A 22,653-nucleotide genomic window follows, 5' to 3' on the forward strand; every position below is an offset into this window, starting at 1 on the left:
CAGGAAGGTTTCCAATAGTTTATATGTTAATTTATTATCCTTTTTGATCCTTAGGACAAACACACTAAAATTTATTACTTCTATTTGACAAGTGAGGCTCAAAGAGATTAAGTGACAGTATTAGAAAGGATTGAAAATGGGAAGCAGATGCTGCCTCCAAACCTCTCATTGTTAGTTTAATCTATTCAGGAAGGAAAGAGGAGGTGTTAGTAGACCCACCACTTACCCAAAATTGATATGAAACACTATAAATTAAAGTTGAAGAAGAAGCAATAAATGTAACATGATTTTTCTGGTTTCTAATCCATCATGCTCAACTTTTTACTTCTGGATGCTTAAGGATGCCTTTATATTTGCTTCTGATTATAGCCCAGGGATATTCCTTTATGTATAACCTACCTATTCTATCTGCATCTATACAACAGGATTATATCTGCCCCATGATGTGGTCATGAGGCAATAATAGCACTAGAATGTAGTAAGCATTAAATGTATTTCACAAATAGGTTATTTCATGGTAGAGATTGTCAAATACAAATGGTAACACACAATGGGAATGAAACTCAGAGTTTATAGGTAATCATTATTTAGATCAATTTTCTTGGGGCTATTCTACATCCTAGAATCCTTACTATATATACATTTATGTTCCAATTTCTAATAACTGACTCAAGAAATTATTTATTCCAAATAGGCAAGAGAATTTCTGTATCAGCGGGACATATAGAACAAAGAAGAAATTTAAAAACAAAGAAGGAAACATCTATTGTGGCATATTTTTACATAAAAGTTAATTATGATTTCTGTTTATTAAATAAAATATATATTATTAAGCACCAAGTTATTTATTTATTTATTTATAATATTTTCCAGTTGTTTTAATTTTTTAAAAACATGTTCTTGATTTCAGAGAGGAAGGGAGAAGGAGAGAGAGAAACATCTATGATAATGGAGAATCATTATCAGTATGCTTCCTGCATACTCTCTATTAGCAATTGAGCCTGTAACTGAGGCATGAGCCCTATCCAGGAATTGGGCCATGAACTCCTGGTTCATAGGTTCACACTCAATCACTAAGCAACATCAGCCAAGCCCAGTTGTTTCAATTTTAAATACATTGTTCTAGGAAGGAGCATGACAAAAAAAGGCTGCAGTTAAAATAAAAAGATAACTATTAGGTAATGTCTTCTCTTTAGTCTCTAATTTATCATATATGTGAAGCCCTAAATCTCAGAGCATTGCAAATTCCTAGAAGTAATGCTGGGCTTTGCCCTCTTGCCAGAGCACTGGCCATCACCTTCTCCAGGTGACCTTGCCATTGACTGACCCTTGCAGAGCCCTATCTTGAATAACAGAAATTTTGGTCTATCTAGACTTCCTGATACATCTGTGTTTGGTTATATCCATATGTAACTATATTTAAATATAAAATAAAAATCTGAGAGAAGCTGAAAAAATATGAGCAAAAATGTGTTTATCCTTTACAAGTTTTATAGCATGATTTCAGATCAATGCTTTGAAGACAGATTTTGTTATTTAAGGTAGAAGGGGGGAAAATCATCTTTTGATTCAAATTTAGCTTTACCAAGTGAAAAGTTTTAAAATAGACCCAAAGAGTAATATGATTGCATAATAAGTGCTTCATTGCAACTGCCATTTTTCATGTAAAAAAACCCCAAACACAATTACTTAAAATAGAAATTCTCTCTTTTTATCCACTATAGATAAATGCTTATTATTTAGTCTGCCATTGAGCAATGCTCTATGTTAATAAAACAAAATATGTTGTTAAGTCATTCAAATTATTTATATTCAGATTAAACTTGCAACTTAGTACATCTTGGAAGGTTAATAGGCATAATAAAGTGGAGAAATAGTGCTATTCTGTTATTCGTGCCATGTACTCCATATCCTTTGACCATTCATTGAGTCAATCAGAAAAATGCAATAAATGTTGTATTTATGACTTCATTGCATACAATGAAATATCTTATACAAAATTTTCTTCCATATTTTATATATGGACTCAAAATATTCCTTCTGTGGTAAAGACAAAAATAAAACTAACAGCTACATTAATAAATTTTGTAAAATGTTGTACAGTTTTTCAGCAAAATACTAAGAAATTATGTAAAATCCATCAGAAATAAATGTCTATTTCTTGCTATCAAAAAATAGCATGGAAAACAAGGAATTGTGGCAAAAAAAATTAAAGAATTAGGAAACTAGATCAATCAAATAAGTGGCAAATTAGGAAGACATCAATAATCAAAATTAGAATATGATTTTGTACTGACAAAGATGTGAGATGTGATCAATAAAATTTCAGTATCTTCTAATTTTGTCAATTCCCTATATTCTGCTAGGAAATTGGTACTGTCTTTATCACCCAATCCTGAAAGCCTGGGTATCAAAACCTGAGTGTTGTCTACAACATACACACAATTAAAATCAATCAAAGAAAGAATAATTAATTTATTATTTAGATATTTTTTATACTTTTTTGGGGAGGTTTTTGGTGGAATATGAAATAAAATCAACTTACTCAAAATGCCTTTATTAAAAATTGTAAGTTATATTTATGCATTGCTTGGCAAAGTCTCACATTTATTCTCATTTCAACTAAATTGAAGAAATCAGCTACAGCTAATTAAGCTAAGCAAATATCAGCAAAAGCAGGCTTTTATTTCTAGCAGTACATGAAACATTGCATGGCCATACTTTATTTCTCTATGGTTCTTTTTTCATTGATTTTTCTAAAGGTAAATGTTTTTACAGTAACAGAGTGATACTTGTGCCCCCTTAGTATATGAGCTAACTAACTTCTGTAAATCGTGTATATATATTATTTTTTATATAAGTTGACCAAATTATAAATTTTTTTTAAAAAACCTAGGCCATGTTCTTTTGTTAAAAAGTAATTTAGGATATTAGAACATAAACACATAAAGGATAACCTATTATATAAACAATCTACCTTTTTTGTAAAAAAGAATGGCATTTACTCTTTTTTAAAAAAATATATATTTTATTGATTTTTTACAGAGAGGAGGAGAGAGGGATAGAGAGCTAGAAATGTCGATGAGAGAGAAACATCAACCAGCTGCCTCTTGCACACCCCCCTACTGGAGATGTGCCCGCAACCAATGTACATGCCCTTGACCGGAATCGAACCTGGGACCTTTCAGTCTGCAGACCGACGCTCTACCACTGAGCCAAACCGGTTTCGGCATGAATGGCATTTACTCTTCTAATTCACTAAAATCTCACTATTTACTCTAAAGAATTTTTAAGCTTTTGTTGCTTAAGGGACTTTTTTAACAAATAATTGAGACTAGTCTACTTGCAATTTTCTAAATAATTGGGTATCATGATAATAAAGTTCAAGTGGATAACTAAAAGAAAGCTCTCCAGAATATATTTGGAGAAATGAGAAGACTAACCTATATTGACACATATTTATTCAAAGAGGCATTTCCTCTTTAATTATGAGCACCTACTTTTCACCAGCCACTGTAGTTGGTACCAAGAATGATGAAAACTAATTCTTGCCAAGAAAGAATTATTTAAACAGAAATATGAAAACAAATAAAAATGCCAGAGTTAAATTTCAACATGGGGTTAACTACGTTGGAGCACACTGGTAAAAATGTCTGGAGGACTCAGAACAAATTCACATACAAAGCAACATATGACCTGAAATGAGAGCAGGATTAGGAATATACCATGGGCAGGTGATTCAGACAATGAGGAAGTGCATTAAAGGTGAGATGGGTGGAGCAGGGAATAGGAAAATATATAGGCCAGACAAGTAGCAGAAGCCAAAACATGAGCCAAATCTTGGCCCAAAGAGTCATGAACAATGTTCTGGGAAGATTACTGACTAAACAGACTCTTGCAGCAACCAGATGAGAAAACACTGGGTCCTTAACTCAAGCATGGCTTTGAGGGTGAAAGAAGAATGTAGTTAAGAAAGATGTTGATACAACAAGTTTGTCAGTGTCTGATGTTTGGTGAATGTAAAGAGAGAGAAAGAATGGAATGGAGAGAGCAATTGATACCCAGAGTTGAAATTTCCAAAACAGTAATCTCCCTAAAGTACTCCAAATAACATAACCAACCAACATAGACATTATTGATTTGTGTTGAAAATTATGGTATCAAGGAATACATGTGGTATTCTATATCTACTGGATAGGTTTTAGGTACATTAGCATTAGTATGCATAGGCATACTTAGCACACTGGGAAAGATTTCTAGGATGTAGCTAAACTGTTTAAAATTTACCTTGAGGTGTTTGTTCTTGACTTCATTCTCTTGAATTGAGATTGCAGCAAACTCAATAAATCGGTATTCATTTTAACTATCACCAAGCTCTGATGGATCAAAAAAGTGAATTCCCACCCTATAGTAACTCTTCTTGGAGACAGAAAATGTCTACTCAGAAGGCTGGGAGAAATTTCATTTGATCAAGCAGTGAAGAATAGTTTTTCCACATCTAGGAGCATGGAAATATGTAAATAGTTAATGGAGAATGGCTTTATATTAAGGGCTGATATCTTGGAAAGACATGAGAGCACTAACTGAATGGTAGTGTATGGGCAAGGGGAAACGTGCTAGAAACATGATACCATGAGGGGAAAAAGACACACACACACACACACACACAAACACACACACATACACACACACACACACACACACACCCTTAATGTGTGAAAGAGGAGGGTGGGCTTTCTTCTTTCCTGCTTCACTGGATCAGGCTTGGATGTACTGTGTGGCTTGGTTGGGTTTATACCAAATAAAGATTGACATTTTGCTGAGATACTAACATTAATATAAGGATTGGAAACTATGGAAAAGGAAACTATAACTATAAGAAAAAATGGCCTTGTGTTCCATGGTCATTTATCTGATAAACACTTAATGTAGGGGTCAATGAAGCTGCTAACTCAACCAGAAAAAAAATCTTATAAATCCAGTTCATTGTTTCCTTTTATAGCTCAAACATGAAGAGTGTGAAAGTACAAGTATTATGATCTTATATAGTGACAAATTACTATGATACTGATAATAATAGGTCTTGTAAAACTAGGAACTTCACTGATAGTACCATTTTTTTATGGGACCATAGAGAGAGAAAAAGAACAAGAGTAATAATAAAACGGAGATCTCATGAATGTAATGAAGGGAATATATTCAATGCCACAATGTCAGGCTATCCTTCTTTTCTGACTAGAATCCTCTTAACTTCCTGATGCCATTCATGGTGAATATAGCCTATTAATTTATTTTCCTAAACATTTAATGGCTAGGAAGGAAGTACAATATATTATAATCTTAAATAGGAAAAAAAAAGATTACCCATGCAAGGCATAAATATGCCAACATCTTTATACAGATTTGATACTGATTTATTTTTATAATAATCATGCACTATTTTATAATTAAAATTAATATTGCATAACAAAAATTTATATATACTCTTTTATGTCATTATATAATGCTGGTACATACTTTAGAAAATAAATGTTATTCAAAAAGTGCTCATACAATTAAGTTTATCCGTAGCCCACTTATTTAAAAAATTTTTGATCGTCCTGACAAAAAATCAACAAGGACATAGCAGCCTTAAATGACATACTAGATTATATGGATTTAATTGATATCCTTAAAGCATTTTACCCCAAAGCAGCAGAATATACATTCTTTTCAAGTGCATATAGAACATTTTCTAGGATAGACCAAATGTTAGGAAACAGAACAAATCTCAATAAATTTAATAAAATTGGAATGTTACTAAACAATGAATGGGTAAACAATGTGATCAAGGCAGAAATTAAAAGATTCCTTGAAACTAATGTAAATCAGACTACAATAACCCCAAATCTATGGGAAAACAGTCCTAAGAGGGAAATTCATAGCAATACAGGCCTACCTGAAGAAACAAGAACATTTTCAAATAAACAACCTAAATTAAAGGAACTAGAAAAAATAAACAAGGCCTAAAGTGAGTGGAAGAAAAGGCATAATAAAGGGCATAGTAAAGGGCATAGTAAAGAGCAGAAAAACAAAAAAACAAATACAGAGAAAGATAAATACCTTAATCAATAGAGAGGGGGAGGCAGAGAAAAGATAAACAAGATTGGTGAAAACCTTTAACTAGTATCATAAAAAAAGGGAAGGTCAAAATAAATAAAATCAGAAATGAAAGAGGAGAAGTAACAAACAATTGACTCCACCCAGAAATAAAGGGGATTGTAAGAAAATATCACAAACAATTATATGTTAATAAATTGGACAATCTTGACAAAATGTATAGATTCTTAAGTATATGAAATTTTAAAATGTATTAATTTGCTTTAAAAGAATATGTATAGCTATAAAAGGTGTAGTTATTTTTAACTGAATGTGTACCATGTAGGAAACTGTGTTCTTTTTATTGGTGAAAGGGATCTCACAGAAATTCAAGTTTAGATGAATTTCCTTTGTTGTTTCAGATTTGGTTGTTTGGGATATGGAGCTAGAAGTGTGGGAGGGATTTCTCCAACATTGACATCTACTCCATTCGCTTTTTCTATCTGTTTATTTTATTGTAGTTTATTAAAATCATTTGATATTAAAATTTATTAAAATTAATAAGTTCAAGGGATATTTTATGCAATGTAAGTCATCCATTATGGACATCAGATATCAGAAACCAATATGTTGAAGAGTGATCATATATTGGCCATAAGGAATCCTTTCGATTTCCAATTAAAATCAAGACAACTGTCAGGCAATGTCTTCTTTTCAGTCTCTAATTTATCATATTATGGCACTAATTAATTTTAGAGAAATTCCAACACTGTAGTATTCTAACCATAGTAAAAATGCCTCTAGAGATACTTTGATAAATGTGTAAATTTTAAATAAAGAACTAATTTAAAATTTTTCAAAAGAATTGTTTGTAATAGTAGTTCTCATGTCATGTCTTTAAGATCAAACAATTAACCCAACATTTAGATCCAGAGAATTTAATAATTTATGCAATATTACTTAGAAACACATAAACTGATGTTTAAGTGGTTATTCATACCGTCATAAATCCATCCAGCAAACCTGAATCGGGTTTTGGAGGTGCCTGCAACCGCTCCATGGACCATTTTTCAATGATGGAAGAAACTTGTGTATTTTCAGTATTTAATATTCTGAATCCTGTCATGTTAACTCCACTGTATCGGTAGGGCTCTACATCAAGAGCAAAGAGGTCCTGAAAGACAAATGTTTTCATGATATTATCAAAAGAGTATATTTACATGCATAATTGAAATAGTCCCTTATTTTTGCTTGCCTTAGGATAATTAACACCAATGTGTCTCAAGCGATGCTAAACATCACAAATCACCAGATTCAAATAGAATATCCTCATGCTTTGTCAATGCAAATATATATGGTGTGTGTGTGTGTGTGTGTGTGTGTGTGTACTATTCTAATTCCACCAATGCTACAACAGGCTTCTTATAATTTATGTGAGGTTTTTTTTTTTCATGTTAAGAATAGCTTATCCTTAAATATTATGCATTCTTCTTTCACTCTTAACTAACTAGAGGTATTTTTTTTCTATGCCCTGCTTTTTTGGCTGGTTATTGCCATTTTATATTTTAGGTATTTTTTGTTGTTATTTTGTTTTGTTTTAAGAAACAGTTCACAGAATATGGCTTCTAACTAAATAAAAAATATATCAAAACAGAAGGAAAAAAGCTAAAAAAAAAGACTTCTTTTTGTGGCAGAATACCTGCAGCCCCTTTGCTACACCCTTTCTGGCAATTTCGCTATAAGGAATCCTTTAGATTTTCAGTCTGTATACAGTGAATGCTCTGCTTTGCTCTTTGGTTTTTCCAGAAGGCAGGAGACCAAAGCTATCAAAGTATCTGGGTGGCACTATGAAAACATGCAGTACATAAGACTTTTGCCTTTTTTCCTAACTGATCTTACAGACAACATGAGAACAGGGGCAAGATTGATGCCATTGGTTCTATGTAAAGCTTGCTTTGGTCTCAGACAGCTATACAGGTTAGGTATCAGGAATAAAATTATGTGGATCTTTAGGATTTTCTTTTTCAATGTTTGCAGTCAAGCCAAGGATATACACTGAATAGCCAGATTATTATGATCTCTGGATACATAATAATCTTCCCACTCAGTATATGCCCTATATAATAAAAGGCTAATATGCAAATTGTTCCTTAATCAGGAGTTCGACTAGCAGGCAGGCCAGCCAACTTCCCATATCCCTCCCCCTGGCCAGGCTGGCCAGACCCCACCATGCATAAATTCATGCACCGGGCCTCTAATATATATACTAAGTGACAGATTATTATGCATTCAGTTATCACAATAATCTGGCCACTCAGTGTATATTCAATGGATTAAATAATATATTGTAATGTATGCTAAGGGGTAAAAGAGAAGAAGTCAGCAAAAATTACAAGACAGGTGACTTTTAATTTCTATAGTCAAAAACAACTTCCTCAATCAGATGGATTCAGAGCTGCCATCAAAGACTGGGCAGGTTTCTAAGAGGCAAATGGAAAAGGAGACCATTTGAAGTGTCAGTAGAGTCAAAAATTAGAAAATATAATACCTATTCAGGAGCCTGATCTAGATCAGTTTGGCCACAAAAGATAACTCATAAAAGAGAGTAGCAGCAAACAAATGAACAAATCAACTAGAAAAGTTAGGTTAGAATCAAACTAAAAAGGCCTTCAATTACAGGCTGTGTTCTATACAATGCAAACTAGTTCTTTTCTCTTTTTTTTTCTTATTAAAAAATACTTTTGATTTCCCTAAACTCTTATGATTATGGAAGAACTGAATTCTGGCAGAATTAAAGTATAATTTGCTTATGAGTGAAGGCTTCCACTCCCTCTCCACCAGCATATCACTGAGTATCTTACAGAGATATTACAGCAGAGTTAACCTTAGTATTTACCAGTAAAGTGCAACTTATAGCTAAAAGGATCTCTCCAGTGAAGGAGAGTCTTAATACACAAAGCTATTGTGATCAATTAAATCTTAATACTTTGATCTGGTAGTTTCAGCCATCTGAAAAACAAGATTACCTGGAAGACTTTTAAGTTAACAGAGAAAAGAGCATTGGTTAAATTGGTCACTGTGCTAGAGACTCTGTGAAGGAAAGACAAGTAGATTTTTGTTGGAGATAATGAATCAAACACAATGGGATCTTTGAAGGAAGTCAGAAGAAGGGTCAATTTAGAGGATAATATATTATGTTTAAATAATTTGAAATGATCTTAATGCCACAACAATTAGGATTATTCTTCAATGTAGCAATACACAACAATTCAAGATTATTACAGATGGATGTTTAGACCTTACTTGAATAAAGGTAATAACTGGGAACTTTAAAAACATACCATTTCTGTAGAAAATGATCAAAGATTTTTTTTAAAAGAAAAGAAAATAGAATGGAGGTCCAAACTTGGAGATACTCTCATATTTTGGAGTCAGGCAGGAAACAAATTAGTGAGAGAGACATACAGCTATTTCACAGGGGAAGGTATTAAAAGAAACTGGCCCCAAATGGAATCACTTTTGCAAAGCCCATGTCACCAAACCAAGGCTTAATACTTAATCTAATTGCATTTCAAACTTCCTCAGGATCTTACTGGTCTATCTATAATTTCTTGGTCAACAACAGTGAAATAACCTGCCTTAATATAACCTTTTGTCCCCCAACAGGGAGTAACCTTGCCTGAAATAACCTTTTTCTGCATTTATGACTCCCTCTTCCCACCCTTCTCTGCCTTTAAAAGTCTCTGAACACCCCCTCAGAGCTTCTCTCCACTTGGTAGACAGGATGCTGTCTGATTCAAAATCATTTGTTAAAGCCAATTAGATCTTCAGATTTACTCATTTAAATGTTATGTTTTTAATAAAGAGAAATTGGGGTGTGAAATGATAAAGAAATAGAGCTAAGAGTAAGGAGGTTTGATAAAACAGCAAAGTCAGGTTTTTGTACATATTGAAGAAAAACTGTGTTGTGGGTATGTGCAGACAAAAGATAAACATAACATTCCATTTTCTAATAGTGCATTAAATAATATTAACTTAAAATCCAACTAAATATAGACAAATACAATGCAGTAAATTCATCCTACTAAAAGAGCAGCTTCAACAAATAGGACTTTTGTAAAGTGAGTAGAATTAACCACAGAAGAATTTGTGCTTTTCTAAAACATTGATTTCTCAGTGAACTAGTTTTGAATTCCATTATGTTCTGAAAGTCATCTACAGGAATATAAAAATAAGATAATATATTGAATTTAACATTTAAAAGGAGTTTATTTCAATATAATCAGCTTATCACCAAGAAATATTAGTTCTTTGTTATGATAATTCCTCCTGGGTTTTATCAAAATAATATACAGTATAACTACAACAGTGTCAGTCATATTACTTCTTCTCACTCAAAATCCATTTTCCATTCTGCAAAGTCATAATAATAAAATTTAGAGCATTATCTTTATGTTTTATAAATTACTTACCAGAGTGGTAAAGATATAATGATAATATTCTGTCATCATCCCCATAGCTAATGCCTAAGAAGTAAAAAAATTAAAAATAAGTATATTGATACTAAAGGTACACATTATATAAAATATATTATGGGAATAAAACAGATGAAAACAAAATAGCATTATTTAATAAAGAATCAGTCTATATTATTAAGGTTACATTAAAATTGAATCAAGCTAAATCTTTCCTCCATAGTTGAAGATTAGTGGTTACTAAAAGAATTTCTTGATAGAATAGCTGTTAGTTGAATGTGTGCATTTGTGAAGCTTACTGCTTTGCATATAAGAAGAAATTTCATTTGACAAAACCTGAAATAGCACATCTTAGTTCATTACGTGTGTAATGTGTCCACCACAAATACCCTAATGAGGAACACCATTTTATTTTGATAAAAGGCATTACTCAATTAGGGGAAAATGTGCTGCAAAGTACAATGCCAATAGGAATTTTTTAAAGCATTTTAGAGACATTTCCCTGACATTAAAGAAGTAGGTGTAAATCACCACTGTCATTCAAAAAGTACAGATAAAAAAATGTATTTTTATTTTTATTAATAGGCCAATTTCAGTCCACTCTGTTTTATTTCATACTTTTACAGTCCTTGTCAATATTATACTATTAATTTTAAAGCAAAAACTTTTGGATTAGAACTTCTAGCCATAAGAAGTGTCAATGACCCCTCTGAAAAGAGAAAATGCCTTTGATATACTGTAGCTGTTTACCAATAAAGAGTAGTTGGTGATGATAACTGAAAAGTGATGCTCTTTAAAAAAAAAAAAAAACTGGATAAAGAGCTCTTAGTAAAAAAACAAGCATTTTCAGGTGCATCTAACATCCAAAACTGTTCCACACACTAACTACACAAATTTATTCTGGGCAGAGGTGGCATCTTAGCTATTAAGGTATATATGTCAATTAGTGCCTTCAATTTGCCTCAGAAAAATCTAGCCAGCCCCAAGCTCCACTCAGTTTTAAAGCTTTCAGAAAAGAGAACTTCAAATTCACTGTTGCTCAGTATTTGGGAAAAGCTCAGGTAGTGTAAATAAATTAAGCAAACAAATTAGCAAATAAGGCTACACTGATAAACCCATTCTTTTTTTCTGGATATTTAAAATATAAAACCCATCTATACCTGCTCTCCAAATCCTGTCTCATTTCCTCAGAGTTCCATTGTTTGTTAACCAATGTTGAAGAATATCGGAAAAAGTTTATAAATCATAAAATATAGAATCGTAGTAAATGTTGCATTGCTACATTAACAAGAAGGAAGGTATTTATTCTTGAATTGGTTTCTGGAATAACTGTGTTCCAAAGAGGAGACAAATATCTGGGATGAGGTAACTTTAAAAAAATACTATTGTATACATGTAGTTTGCCAGTGTTATAGAATCTAAAAGGACACATTCTGTGTAATAATGTTACTCTGACTTCTTAATTTTCATATTCTCATTTTACCTTTGCTCTGATTTTTAATTTACTAATCTAGTTATCATTATGTCTTTGCCTCGCTGGCATGGCCAAGGGTGAACCTGAGTGGGGACTGCTGAAAGGCTTAGAAAAGACAGGCAGGAGAATGAAAGCTGGGTCTCTGTGGGATGCTGCTTCCTCAAGGAGAGACAGCACCTCCCACAAGCCCTGTCTTTACTTTAAGGAGGCATAGTAAGGGCGTGGTCAAGATATTTACAATGTTCTCTTGGGTTTTGATCCAACTCAACTACATGCATTCTATCAAGCCCACATCACTCAGGCACGTGGGGTCACCTGCTCAGACCATAGATTCAAGCTTACGACTACAGTGTTGGCTATAATTGTGCCAGGAGGGCGCTGCCCTCCAAGCTGGGACTTGCATGTGGCCACGAGAGGACTGTGCCCTCTCATTAATCAGAGGCTTGAACCTATCCAAACACTGTAGCCGCGCCCCACAATGTGTCTTTTTCTGATGTGTAGATATTTTAAATATTATCATAATTCTCTTTTCTATGTGTATCCTAACCTTGGTTTATTTTGGAATAAATATTTCTTTATATCTCTATGTCAGAATAAACATAAGAAAACAAGTATAAAATAATGAATGAATCAAAGAAAAAGCAGAATGGAAATTCTATTAAAGATGACAGGCCTCTCTCCTTTCAAATAGCAAAATAAGTCAGAATTAGTTATCCTAGGGACAAAATAGCTGATCAATTACATACTAGTTGGAAGCCTAGAGAGAAAGCCTACCAAAGCTCATTAACAGACAAGCACTGAGTGTTAACTCACTCCTGGAATAAAGAAAAGGTCCCCTTCCCAAGGCTGTGTATTCTTTTTTTAATACTTTTTTTTTATTGATCTCAGAGAAGAAGGGAGAGGGATTTAGAAATATCAATGATGAGAGAGAATCATTGATCAGCTGCCTCCTGCTGGGATAGAGCTTGTAACCTGGGCATGTGCCCTGAAGGAGAATTGAACTGTGTCCTACTGGCTTATAGTTCAACATTCAACCACAGAGCCATAGTGGCCGGGCAAGTCTGTGTATTCTTAATTCGACCAAGAACTGTTTTGATATTAAATAAAAACAAATTCCTACTCTGTATTTCAGTGCTTACTTTATTGCATCATTTTGTTCATTAAAAACAAAAATCACACAAACAAAAACCTCACATGCTTTATTACCCAAATATAACACTAGAGCAATTTTCCAAATCCAATTAAATATTTTACTGTCGTGAAATCAACATTCATATTGGGAGACTGGACAAACATCTGTTTAATAAAATAACCATTTTAGAACAGGCATTTACTGTTGGTAGTTATATGTTAAAGGACATAATTTGACATCTGAATCTGCATCACTCTCCAGTAATGAAATTTTATCCTACACATGAAAGATTTTAAGACAGTTATACAAATTCTAAAACTATAATGTTAGCCAGTGTTGACAAAAATTCTCAAAAACGAAGTCCAAAGACTTATGTTCAAATCCAGGTTTTACTACATTGTAAGTATTGAATATATGGCCTTGTACTAACTAACTCCCAACATTAGTTCCCTCATCTGGAAGATATAAGCTAATAGTAAGTGCTATTTTCAGAAGTGTGATTAGGTCTGAATAATCCTGAAATCATATAAAGAGATCTTACTGCTATAAATGATTTCTCTTTTTTTAAAAATATATTTTTATTGATTTTGTACAGAGAGGAAGGGAGAGAGATAGAGAGTAAGAAACATCGATGAGAGAGAGTCATCAATCAGCTGCCTCTTGCACACCCCCTACTGGGAATATGCCCGCAACCAAGGTACATGCCCTTGACTGGAATCGAACCCGGGACCCTTCAGTCCCCAAGCCGACACTCTATCCATTGAGCCAAACCGGTCTTGGCTATAAATGATTTCTTTTGATTGATTTAGTATTATCCTCTTTAGTAGGCAATGCTTATTCTGGAAGGAATATTTCTTTTTATTAAGTGCACTGTTAATAAAAGTATGTAGGTGGTCAGTGTACAATTTTATGATGTGTCATGTGTACATTGTATTGTGTGTGTACCACCCAAAGTTAAATCTGTCACCATACATTTGACCCCCTTTACCCTTTACTTTCCTCCCACTCCCTTCCTTCTGGTAACAACTATACTGTTGTCTGTGTCTATGAGTTTTTGTTGTTTGTTTTATGGTTTGTTCATTATTCCTTTCAGTTTTATTTCTTTTTTAAAATATATATTTTTTATTGATATTTTACAGAGAGGAAGAGAGAGGGATAGAGAGAAATATTGATGAGAGAGAATCATTATCAGCTGCCCCTTGCACACCCCCTACAGAGGATGTGCTCGCATGCAAGGTACATGCCCTTACCTGGAATGGGACCCAGAACCTTTCAGTCTGCAGGCCGATGCTCTATCAACTGAGCCAAACCAGTTTCGGCCAGTTTTATTTCATAATGTCACTTGGTGGGATATGCATCCCTCTGGTATTTCCTTGCTGTTGGACATTGGTCAACTTACTTAATCTTTTTGAAACTCATTCTCTTTGTCTTAAAGTAGAGATAGCCCCTTTTTCTTTTAGTTGTGGTGACAACTAAACACCAGCAAAGGTGTAAGGCGTCTCACAGGAGATGCCAGCTAAACAGCAAATCTTTTTTTTTTCTTTTTCTTTTCCTACCAGTTGAATTTAGTGGCTGAGTTGCTCAACTGTTTCTCTTTCATTTCAGTACAAAACAGAAACATCTATGTCATTAATTAAAAAACAGTAGTTAGCCACATAAAATAACCCATGTACCACAATCTGTTTGAAGATCATCAATCTTGACATTACTGTTCCTGAAAAAAGAATTTATTAAAAGCAATTGCCAGACTTTTTAATCAGAAAATTACATCTAGGAAAATACTCGGTGTGTTTTTACAAACTGTCTGTATAACAATAATACTTTGATTTGAAAACCAACGTCCAAACTTTAAATGCAAATTAAAAAAACAACAACTAATAATTTAAGTAATTTAAACATTACCTGTTTCAAAATGCCTGCTGCCATTTCATGGCTGCAGTCAAAGATTACGTGGAACTCCTTGCCTCTTTTCATTTCCTTCAGTAAGGGCTTTGCATCTTTTGTATCAGCAGGTAGTTGACGAATTTTAAGTCGGAGATTGTACCTTGATGGAGCTTTAATGAGCTCTTGTAAACGAATGAGACCTTTAATGAAAAAGGTTAAAAAAAAAAGAAAATTAGAGAAAAATTGGAGTGGGCCATAGAATCACAAAACATCCCACAACATCTGATTTTCTTGCCCATGTATATGTGCATAATGTAGTATGACTATTAAAATTCCTATTTCAAAACTCTAGATTCAAGGTGATTTTCGTTAAAATAATCACTTCTGAAATTCTATAAGTTATTTTTCAAATTATGAAATACATAAATGACTATTAGTTAACATAAACCATTTACATATGTAAATGAATAGTGTCAAATTGTCTCCCTCTGTACCTCAGTACTACTCCCAAGGAGGTGTCACTGTTAATAACTTGAAATATGAATATTCAATATACTTTCTGTGAATTTCAAATATGTACTTAGAGGTTTACTTTGTTTTGTGTTTTATATTAATAGTTGTTTTGTGACTATGTCTTATATGTTGTTTTAAGTCAGTGACTATTATCCTAGTTTGTCCATCATTAGGAGTGTTTTATAGAGGACATAATTTTTGTAATTATTCTCTATTGTTAGAAACTCTGGTAACTTTTTGTTTTGTTTTTTTCTTTACAAGTAATGGTTTAGTAATTTGGTGTATTTTTAAAAGTAAAATAAAGTTCCTTAATAAAACAGACTCTAAATAGCCTGAACCATAATTAAATTACTTAAGAAATAAACTAACTTTTAAATATAGTTTCCTAGGTATAATATTAAATTCAGAATTTAATAATACCACAGACATTGGTAAAAGCAAACATTTTCCTAGAGCAGTAGTTTATGATTACATTAACAAACAAATCAAACTAATAGAAACATATTTAATAGGTCATAGAAATATCAATCATTTAAAAACAATTGACTATATTCTTTTATACAAACTTCAAGTAATAAGTTACTGATAAAAAAGACACAGTACATAAAAGAGCTTGATAAGAAAAAAAGGATCATCCAATTATACTCAAGCTTAAACCAAATTAGCAATTTCCTTTTCTCTTCTCTTTCTTCTTATCTACCTACCTCTTTTTCCATTTCATTTCTATATTTTTATTTCTTCACTGGAGGCCCAGTGCATGAAATTACTGCATAGAGATGGGGGAGTGTCCCTTTGCTTAACCTTCTCCAATCCGAGACCCCTCAAGGGATGTCTGACTGCCTGTTTAGGCAGTGGGCATAGCAGAGTGATAGTTAATTTGCATGTTTCTCTTTTATTAGGTAAGATGGTATCAGAAAATATAATACATAAGTTCTTTTAAATATACTCGTAAAATATTAAAAATGTAAAATGGTACTAAAACCAAAATGTCTAAGAATTATTCAATTGGGTTCTCTCTAAATTGTTTATAGCTATAAATTTTCATTATTCTAACAAAATTATGTATATTAACACTGACTGATCAATAGCAACTTTAGCTGAAGAAAGAAGGTCAAACTGCCCTTGGCTTATTTACCTCACAAGATTTTGTACAAGTTAAATGAAGACTTAGGGGAGTTAGCCTATCATAACAAAATATAGCCTAGGCATTGTATTTGAATCTCAGTTCAAAAATCTATCATCTGTATGATTGGAAAAACCATCTATGTATTAATATATAAAACACCAAAAAAGAAACTGGCATATATTAGATTATCAATAAGTAGCAGTTATTATTGGTGTTATTTTTATTAACATAGGATGAATATAGTTTTTTTTAATGTACTGGTTATTAAAACTGTTTTTAGAAGGTATTTGACACTGATATAGACTGGAAAGCTAACAATAAAATTTTAATCAAATTTTTAAGAGATGAATTCATTACCAAAGGAAAGGGGTTATATAGTTATAAATTAGCCCAGCAGTTTTAAGTTGAAAAAGCTCAACTCACTCAAAAACAAAAATTTTATGAAGAATAAAACCCATAAAGAATATTTGTGAAGTTTGCCCTGAATATAAATATTGCCAAGGATATTCAAGTCTCTTAAGATCTCATGTGGATAGTTCCTGGAGCCATCAGATACAATAAATGTTTACATATTCTCTTCACACATATACATCCCTGCTAGCATTAATGTAACAGATTTCAGTTTGCCAGCATCCCTGGGGAGTAATATCAAAGATCTAAGAAAATAACTGTTGCTACTAGGAACTGCCATCTCCTAGTTAAGAATTTAAGTGAAAGGTTGTCTTCATTCAACAGAGATCTACTGCATGACTTCTATGTGCGAGACATTGTTTCATTGATAAACACTATGAATGAAGTAATAGTGTGTATTTAGTATTCAACTGCTTGAGATCAACTTTGACATTGGCATTTTTTTTTAATACAAAAGTTATTTCCTATAATGTTTTTCATAATCAGTTTTTGGAATAAAATTGGTTCAGTGGCATCAGAGAGCAGAAACCTAGACACCTGTTTGAATACTAAGAGCAGCACCCTAGTTTTGAGTGATGGCTTTCCATCATCTCCTGTACTAAGAAGTCTAGGCGCTTCTCTCTCTCTTGGCTTCTAAGCATTCCTTGATGTGCTCAGAGATGCTATTTCTTTTTTATTCTATATCCTCATTCTAGGTTCTTTGTCTACCTCATTATCTGACATTTAGATACAAATGTCTGTCAAAACCTGTTACTTAGAACACTTTGAGAAGAATGAGAGGAGTGACAAAATGGAAGATGCATCCAAAACATCCAAAGAATGGATGCTTAGCTACCTATTTAATATGAGTAATTGGATTTTCTCCTTAGTAAAATGGGCTTAAACAAAAAGAACATATTCTAATTACAACACTGGCTATGTATTTACTTCTTCAGCTCTCTGTCAATCTTCCTACCTCCCCCAATATCCTCCTGCAACTAACCATGTTCTAAAAATAACAATTCCTGAAAAGATCACCCTAATCAAATTCATCATATAGAAATAAATATGCATGCTTTGTGAAAAAAAATGTTTTCCCCCTTTCTTAAGGAAAAAAGCATGAGCATCTCAAAATATTTAAATGGTTTACATATAATCCTGTCCTATGGGCCTTTGGTCAAAATGGAGAAATAAAAGGACCCATCTCTGAGATGAAGTAAAAGGGGGAAAATCTATTTTATTGAAAATGTGGCTAACACAAATAATTCCCAAAGAACAATATTCAGAAAGAATAGTTTAACAAATGTGGCACCTGGTTAGGTTATTTAATGAAAGAGTAGAATTATGACTCCTTAAAACAGCCTTTTAATTAAAATGCCCATTTTCCCTAATGCAATTAGTTGATGTAATGGTAATAAAAAAGAAACAATCTGCCCAGATGGGTTCCTGAAAACCTTGCAACAAAGAAGAGCTGCGCATCGCAATTACCACTTTATTTTGGAAGATGAGCAACATTCTACTGCCTCTAATTCCTTCACAGATAGGAAAAATCTTAACCTCTTTCTACTTTCAGTTATTTTACAATAGCTGAAACCAAGGTTTATCTTGTGCTTATAGGGAACAGAGGTCTGAGCTGCTCTTTTCAAAAGTTGCCATCAATTCAGCTTTTAAGGAGACTCCAGAAGGAGCCATTTGTGTACACTCCAGCTGGCGCTTCCTTCCAGAGAGATCAATCACACCACCTCTCCGCAGGCCCAGCCTCTCCAGGCCCCAGGAAGGGAGTCCCGCATCTCCTCCCATCCCCAGGTATTGATTTGGGCAGCTCACAAACTAGAGCTTTGCCACCTGGCTTACTCAACTGCCCTATTTATCATTTCAGTAAATGTGGTCTCTGTGCAGGACAGACGTCCCCCAAAATACACTGTATAATAAACGAAACAAAAATGACTCATCTACATTCAATGGCTCATCACACACACACACACACACACACACACACACACACACACACCTTGCTTCTTTTTTTTTTTTTTTTTTTTTTAGTTGAGAAAGGATCATTCATTGAGGGGCCAAAGAATAACGTTTCCGGTTATTTTTATTAGGATGTTTTATTTGCACTACAGAATATTTTAACGAAAACTAAATAGAATATGTATACCAGGTATGGATTTTGTACTGTTTAGTAATACTTTAAATATAGAGAAGAAAGCTAATCATCATTTAAAAAAACAAACAAAAAAAAAAAAAAAAAAAACGTTGAATGGTTTTGACAGGAGAGGTAGATTGGCACTACAAAAATGTTTGTCTCCAAATTTCTGTGAGCCCTCCTCCTGTAGGGTCAGGTGAATTTATTCATCAGTCCTGGGGAAATGGAAAATAAAGAACGCTGGGGTCTAGGAAAAGAAGGGAGAAGGGGAAAGGAAGATGAAGCTTCCAGAGCTGTTTCATCTGGTTCGAAGACGGAAAGCTAGTGATATAAAGTAAAAGTAGAGGGCTGGTCTCCAGAGAGGGACTGGCTCCTCTATGTCTGAGATTTGCTGCATTTTTAAAGTATGCTAGAGCCTACAAAATTCAAAACTCAAAATATGTAGAAATAAAAATACTCTAGCGTGGTATATTGAAATCTAAGTAGCAAGTGAGTTTCAATTGGAATCTCAGCATGTGAATGTGGAGAACATTGTGTTGAGAATGATTTTCATATTAAGTCTGTGTTCAGGGGCATGTTTCAATAGGGATTGGCTCTGGGGTGGTGGGCTAGGCATGGTTGCGTCATGTAAAGGTCATCCCTATATTAAAATCTCCTGCTTGATTTTTTGTTAAATTATAAAATCCTATCCATTATATTTTTATTGATGGAAAAGTGTTTCTATGCTTCAAAATGGTAAATAATACAATGGCAACCAAACATTTTAGGCATCCTGTTCTCTACAGAAGCTAGGACCTGCGTGGTTCAATCTTGAACCATAATACATTCAAACAAGTAAAGTCCAAAAAAGAATTCTTACATGAAGTCTCCTGAAAATATTTTGCAAGTATACAAATTTATAGTCTGAAGAAACTCGTTGCAATTCCATATTTTCCTCTTTTCAAACACCTTCAAATCCTGAAAATCACTCTGACACATAATACACATAAACACACACGTGTGCACACAAATGCACACACATACACACTACTCTGCTTCTATTTCCCTGGCAAATATAATTCACCTCTTTGCTAACATCTCTCCCTAGGAGGTCTGACCGTGATGTTTGTGTTATTTCTGCTTGGCTGACATTTGTCAATTCCACACCACAAATACAACAGAACTGATCTAGCAAAACAGATGCCTCTTAGTAAGGCCTGAGTGAGGGAGTCAGGAACAGGTAATTACAGAGTAACTGTGAGCAGGTCAAGGCTGAAACCCAAAGGTCAGTACTGTGTGTTGCAGCATGCTGCCAGATTTCTGAACCATACAAGTGGCATGACAGTCCACACCCACCTCCTTAACTCTCTCTCCAGTGGCTATAAACAAATATATTTAAAATTTTTAAACTTTAGTTTTCTCATATGTAAAAACGAGATAACATTTATTAATATATAGGAAACAATCAAATGAGCTAATAATCATTTGAATCACTTGATACTCTGCCTGGTACATATCAATCTTTTTCTCAAGTTTCTGGTATTTACTTCTCTCCTGGACCCCAGAGATTGCAGGTCTGTGTGTGCTCCAACAGGCCCTGTTTGCTCCCCAAATCCTGTCTGCAGTCTTGTGAGTGGTCTCTCAAAAAAAATCTCTCCATTTCAAGAATCTAAATCAGTTCTGCTTCCTGTTTGGAACCTTTTTAATAGTCTATATGCTGTTGACTACCAAATTTCTATCTATTGCCAGAATACTCTCCTCTGAAATCTGGACTCTTAAATGAATTGTGCAGTAATACATTAGCCTTACCCCCAAAGAAGGCTGGCCGTGACTAGAGGCTCCCGGCAGGTAAGGTCTAAGTCCTGGAAATGTCCTGCCTGACAAGAATGTCTTTGTTTTCTGGGGCCCTTTGGTTATACAGGATAGTCCAGCAACGCAACTGGTCGTAGGGTATTTGAGTTGGGAGGTTATTGATCTCTGGAGGGTCAGTGAGGCTAGTGCTTAGCCATGTCTGCATGATGAAGCACCAGTAAAAATGCTGGACACCAAGACTCAGGAGGGCTTTCTTGTTGGTGACATTCCATGCACATTGTCACTTAGTGCTGCAGGCAATAGTTGGCACTGTTCACAAATGCAGGGGGAGAGGACACTGGAACCTCTAAGTGTGGACTCTCACGGGCTTTGCCCTGTGTCTTTTCTCTTGGATTATCTGAATCTGTATCCTTTTCTTGTTACAAATCACGACAGTATAACAGTAGTCAATTGTTCTGTGAGTTGTTCTAGTGAACTATCAAACTTACAGGTGATCTTGGATACCCTTGAAGTTGCAGTTGGTGTCAGAAGTGAAGGTGTCCTTAAAGACACCTAACTAATGCAGCATGTCTACCCTGATGTATAGTACATACGATATTCCATACTTGGCCCTTCATCTCCCCACCCTCTGAAATTGCTCCTCCCTCAGTTGTCCCAAGTAGGACAATGGCAACTCTTATCGCTCCAGGTCCGAAACCTGAGTGACATATTTGATTCTTCTCTTCCTAAAACACCTTCCATCCAATTGATTAGAAAATCATATTAGATCTTTCTTCAAAATATATAAAGAAAGCTACCTACTCTTACTACTTCTAACACACTAGATTGAGCTACTTTGATCTCTCAAATAGATTACTTTAAAGCCTCCTAAGCAACATTGCCCTTATATATTTATACATTTGGGTACATCTGGTAGTAGCTCAATGACTATAGGGCTTATTTAATAAGGTTGGTAAGTACAGTGTCTGTACCATTTTCTGATAGAAAATTAGGAATGAAGAATGCAGGGGCATGAAGCACAGTTTTAGTACAGGCATAAAACTATGGGAACAGATGAGTGGAACTATAGTCAGTGGCTATGGATATACGTATGTTGTCCTTTGGCTTGACTCCAAACACAAAGAATTCTAATGTATGATGTACATTAAAACAGTGGCTTATGGTTTTCTAGGCCAAATACTTCCAGATAATCATTCCATTTAGGGAAAGTTGTACAGACAGCAGAATGCAATCCTGCTAAGCAAAGTCTCAAGGGTCTAACCAGAGGTCTCAACTTTAGAACACGAATAATGGAAAAGAAATGGACAGAGAATGCTAAAATTGCTACCTTGGGCTTGAAGCTAGGTACAAGACTAGCTTGAAGTTGAATGCAAGGCCAGCTCCACACTACCCCACAAGGCTCCTAATTGGTCACAGCTTTTCCCAGGCTGAATTGTTACATGGAGTATACTGGTGTTTCCTGCAAAGCAGGGGCTGCCCACCTAACTGCTACTCCTAAAGTCGATACCAAAATAGGATTTCCTTGTTCCTTCTCTCACTGCCATGAGGAAAAGCAATTACTCCATTATTATAATGTAAACAGGGCTTTTCACTGCGCTAAGGCTAAAATCCTTTGGCCTCTAAGACTTTGGGGGTCTAAGTTCA

At 34.2% G+C, this 22,653-nt stretch overlaps 1 protein-coding gene across 7 annotated transcripts in view; it reads right to left on the reverse strand.

Moving 5' to 3' along the window:
- Positions 1 to 22,653, reverse strand: part of GRIK2 (glutamate ionotropic receptor kainate type subunit 2) — a 534,217-nt gene that overhangs the window by 271,360 nt on the left and 240,204 nt on the right. For all 7 annotated transcript variants that reach the window (XM_036414148.2, XM_036414147.2, XM_045572768.1 and 4 more), the window contains 3 exons: positions 15,062 to 15,243; positions 10,551 to 10,604; positions 7,079 to 7,252 (listed from right to left, as the gene is read on the reverse strand). In XM_036414148.2, the coding sequence (XP_036270041.1) occupies positions 7,079 to 7,252; positions 10,551 to 10,604; positions 15,062 to 15,243 (410 nt within the window). The remainder of the gene's footprint in view (positions 1 to 7,078; positions 7,253 to 10,550; positions 10,605 to 15,061; positions 15,244 to 22,653) is intronic.

Source organism: Pipistrellus kuhlii, unplaced genomic scaffold (assembly GCF_014108245.1).
Source record: "Pipistrellus kuhlii isolate mPipKuh1 unplaced genomic scaffold, mPipKuh1.p scaffold_m20_p_5, whole genome shotgun sequence".
NCBI classification, from domain to species: domain Eukaryota; kingdom Metazoa; phylum Chordata; class Mammalia; order Chiroptera; family Vespertilionidae; genus Pipistrellus; species Pipistrellus kuhlii.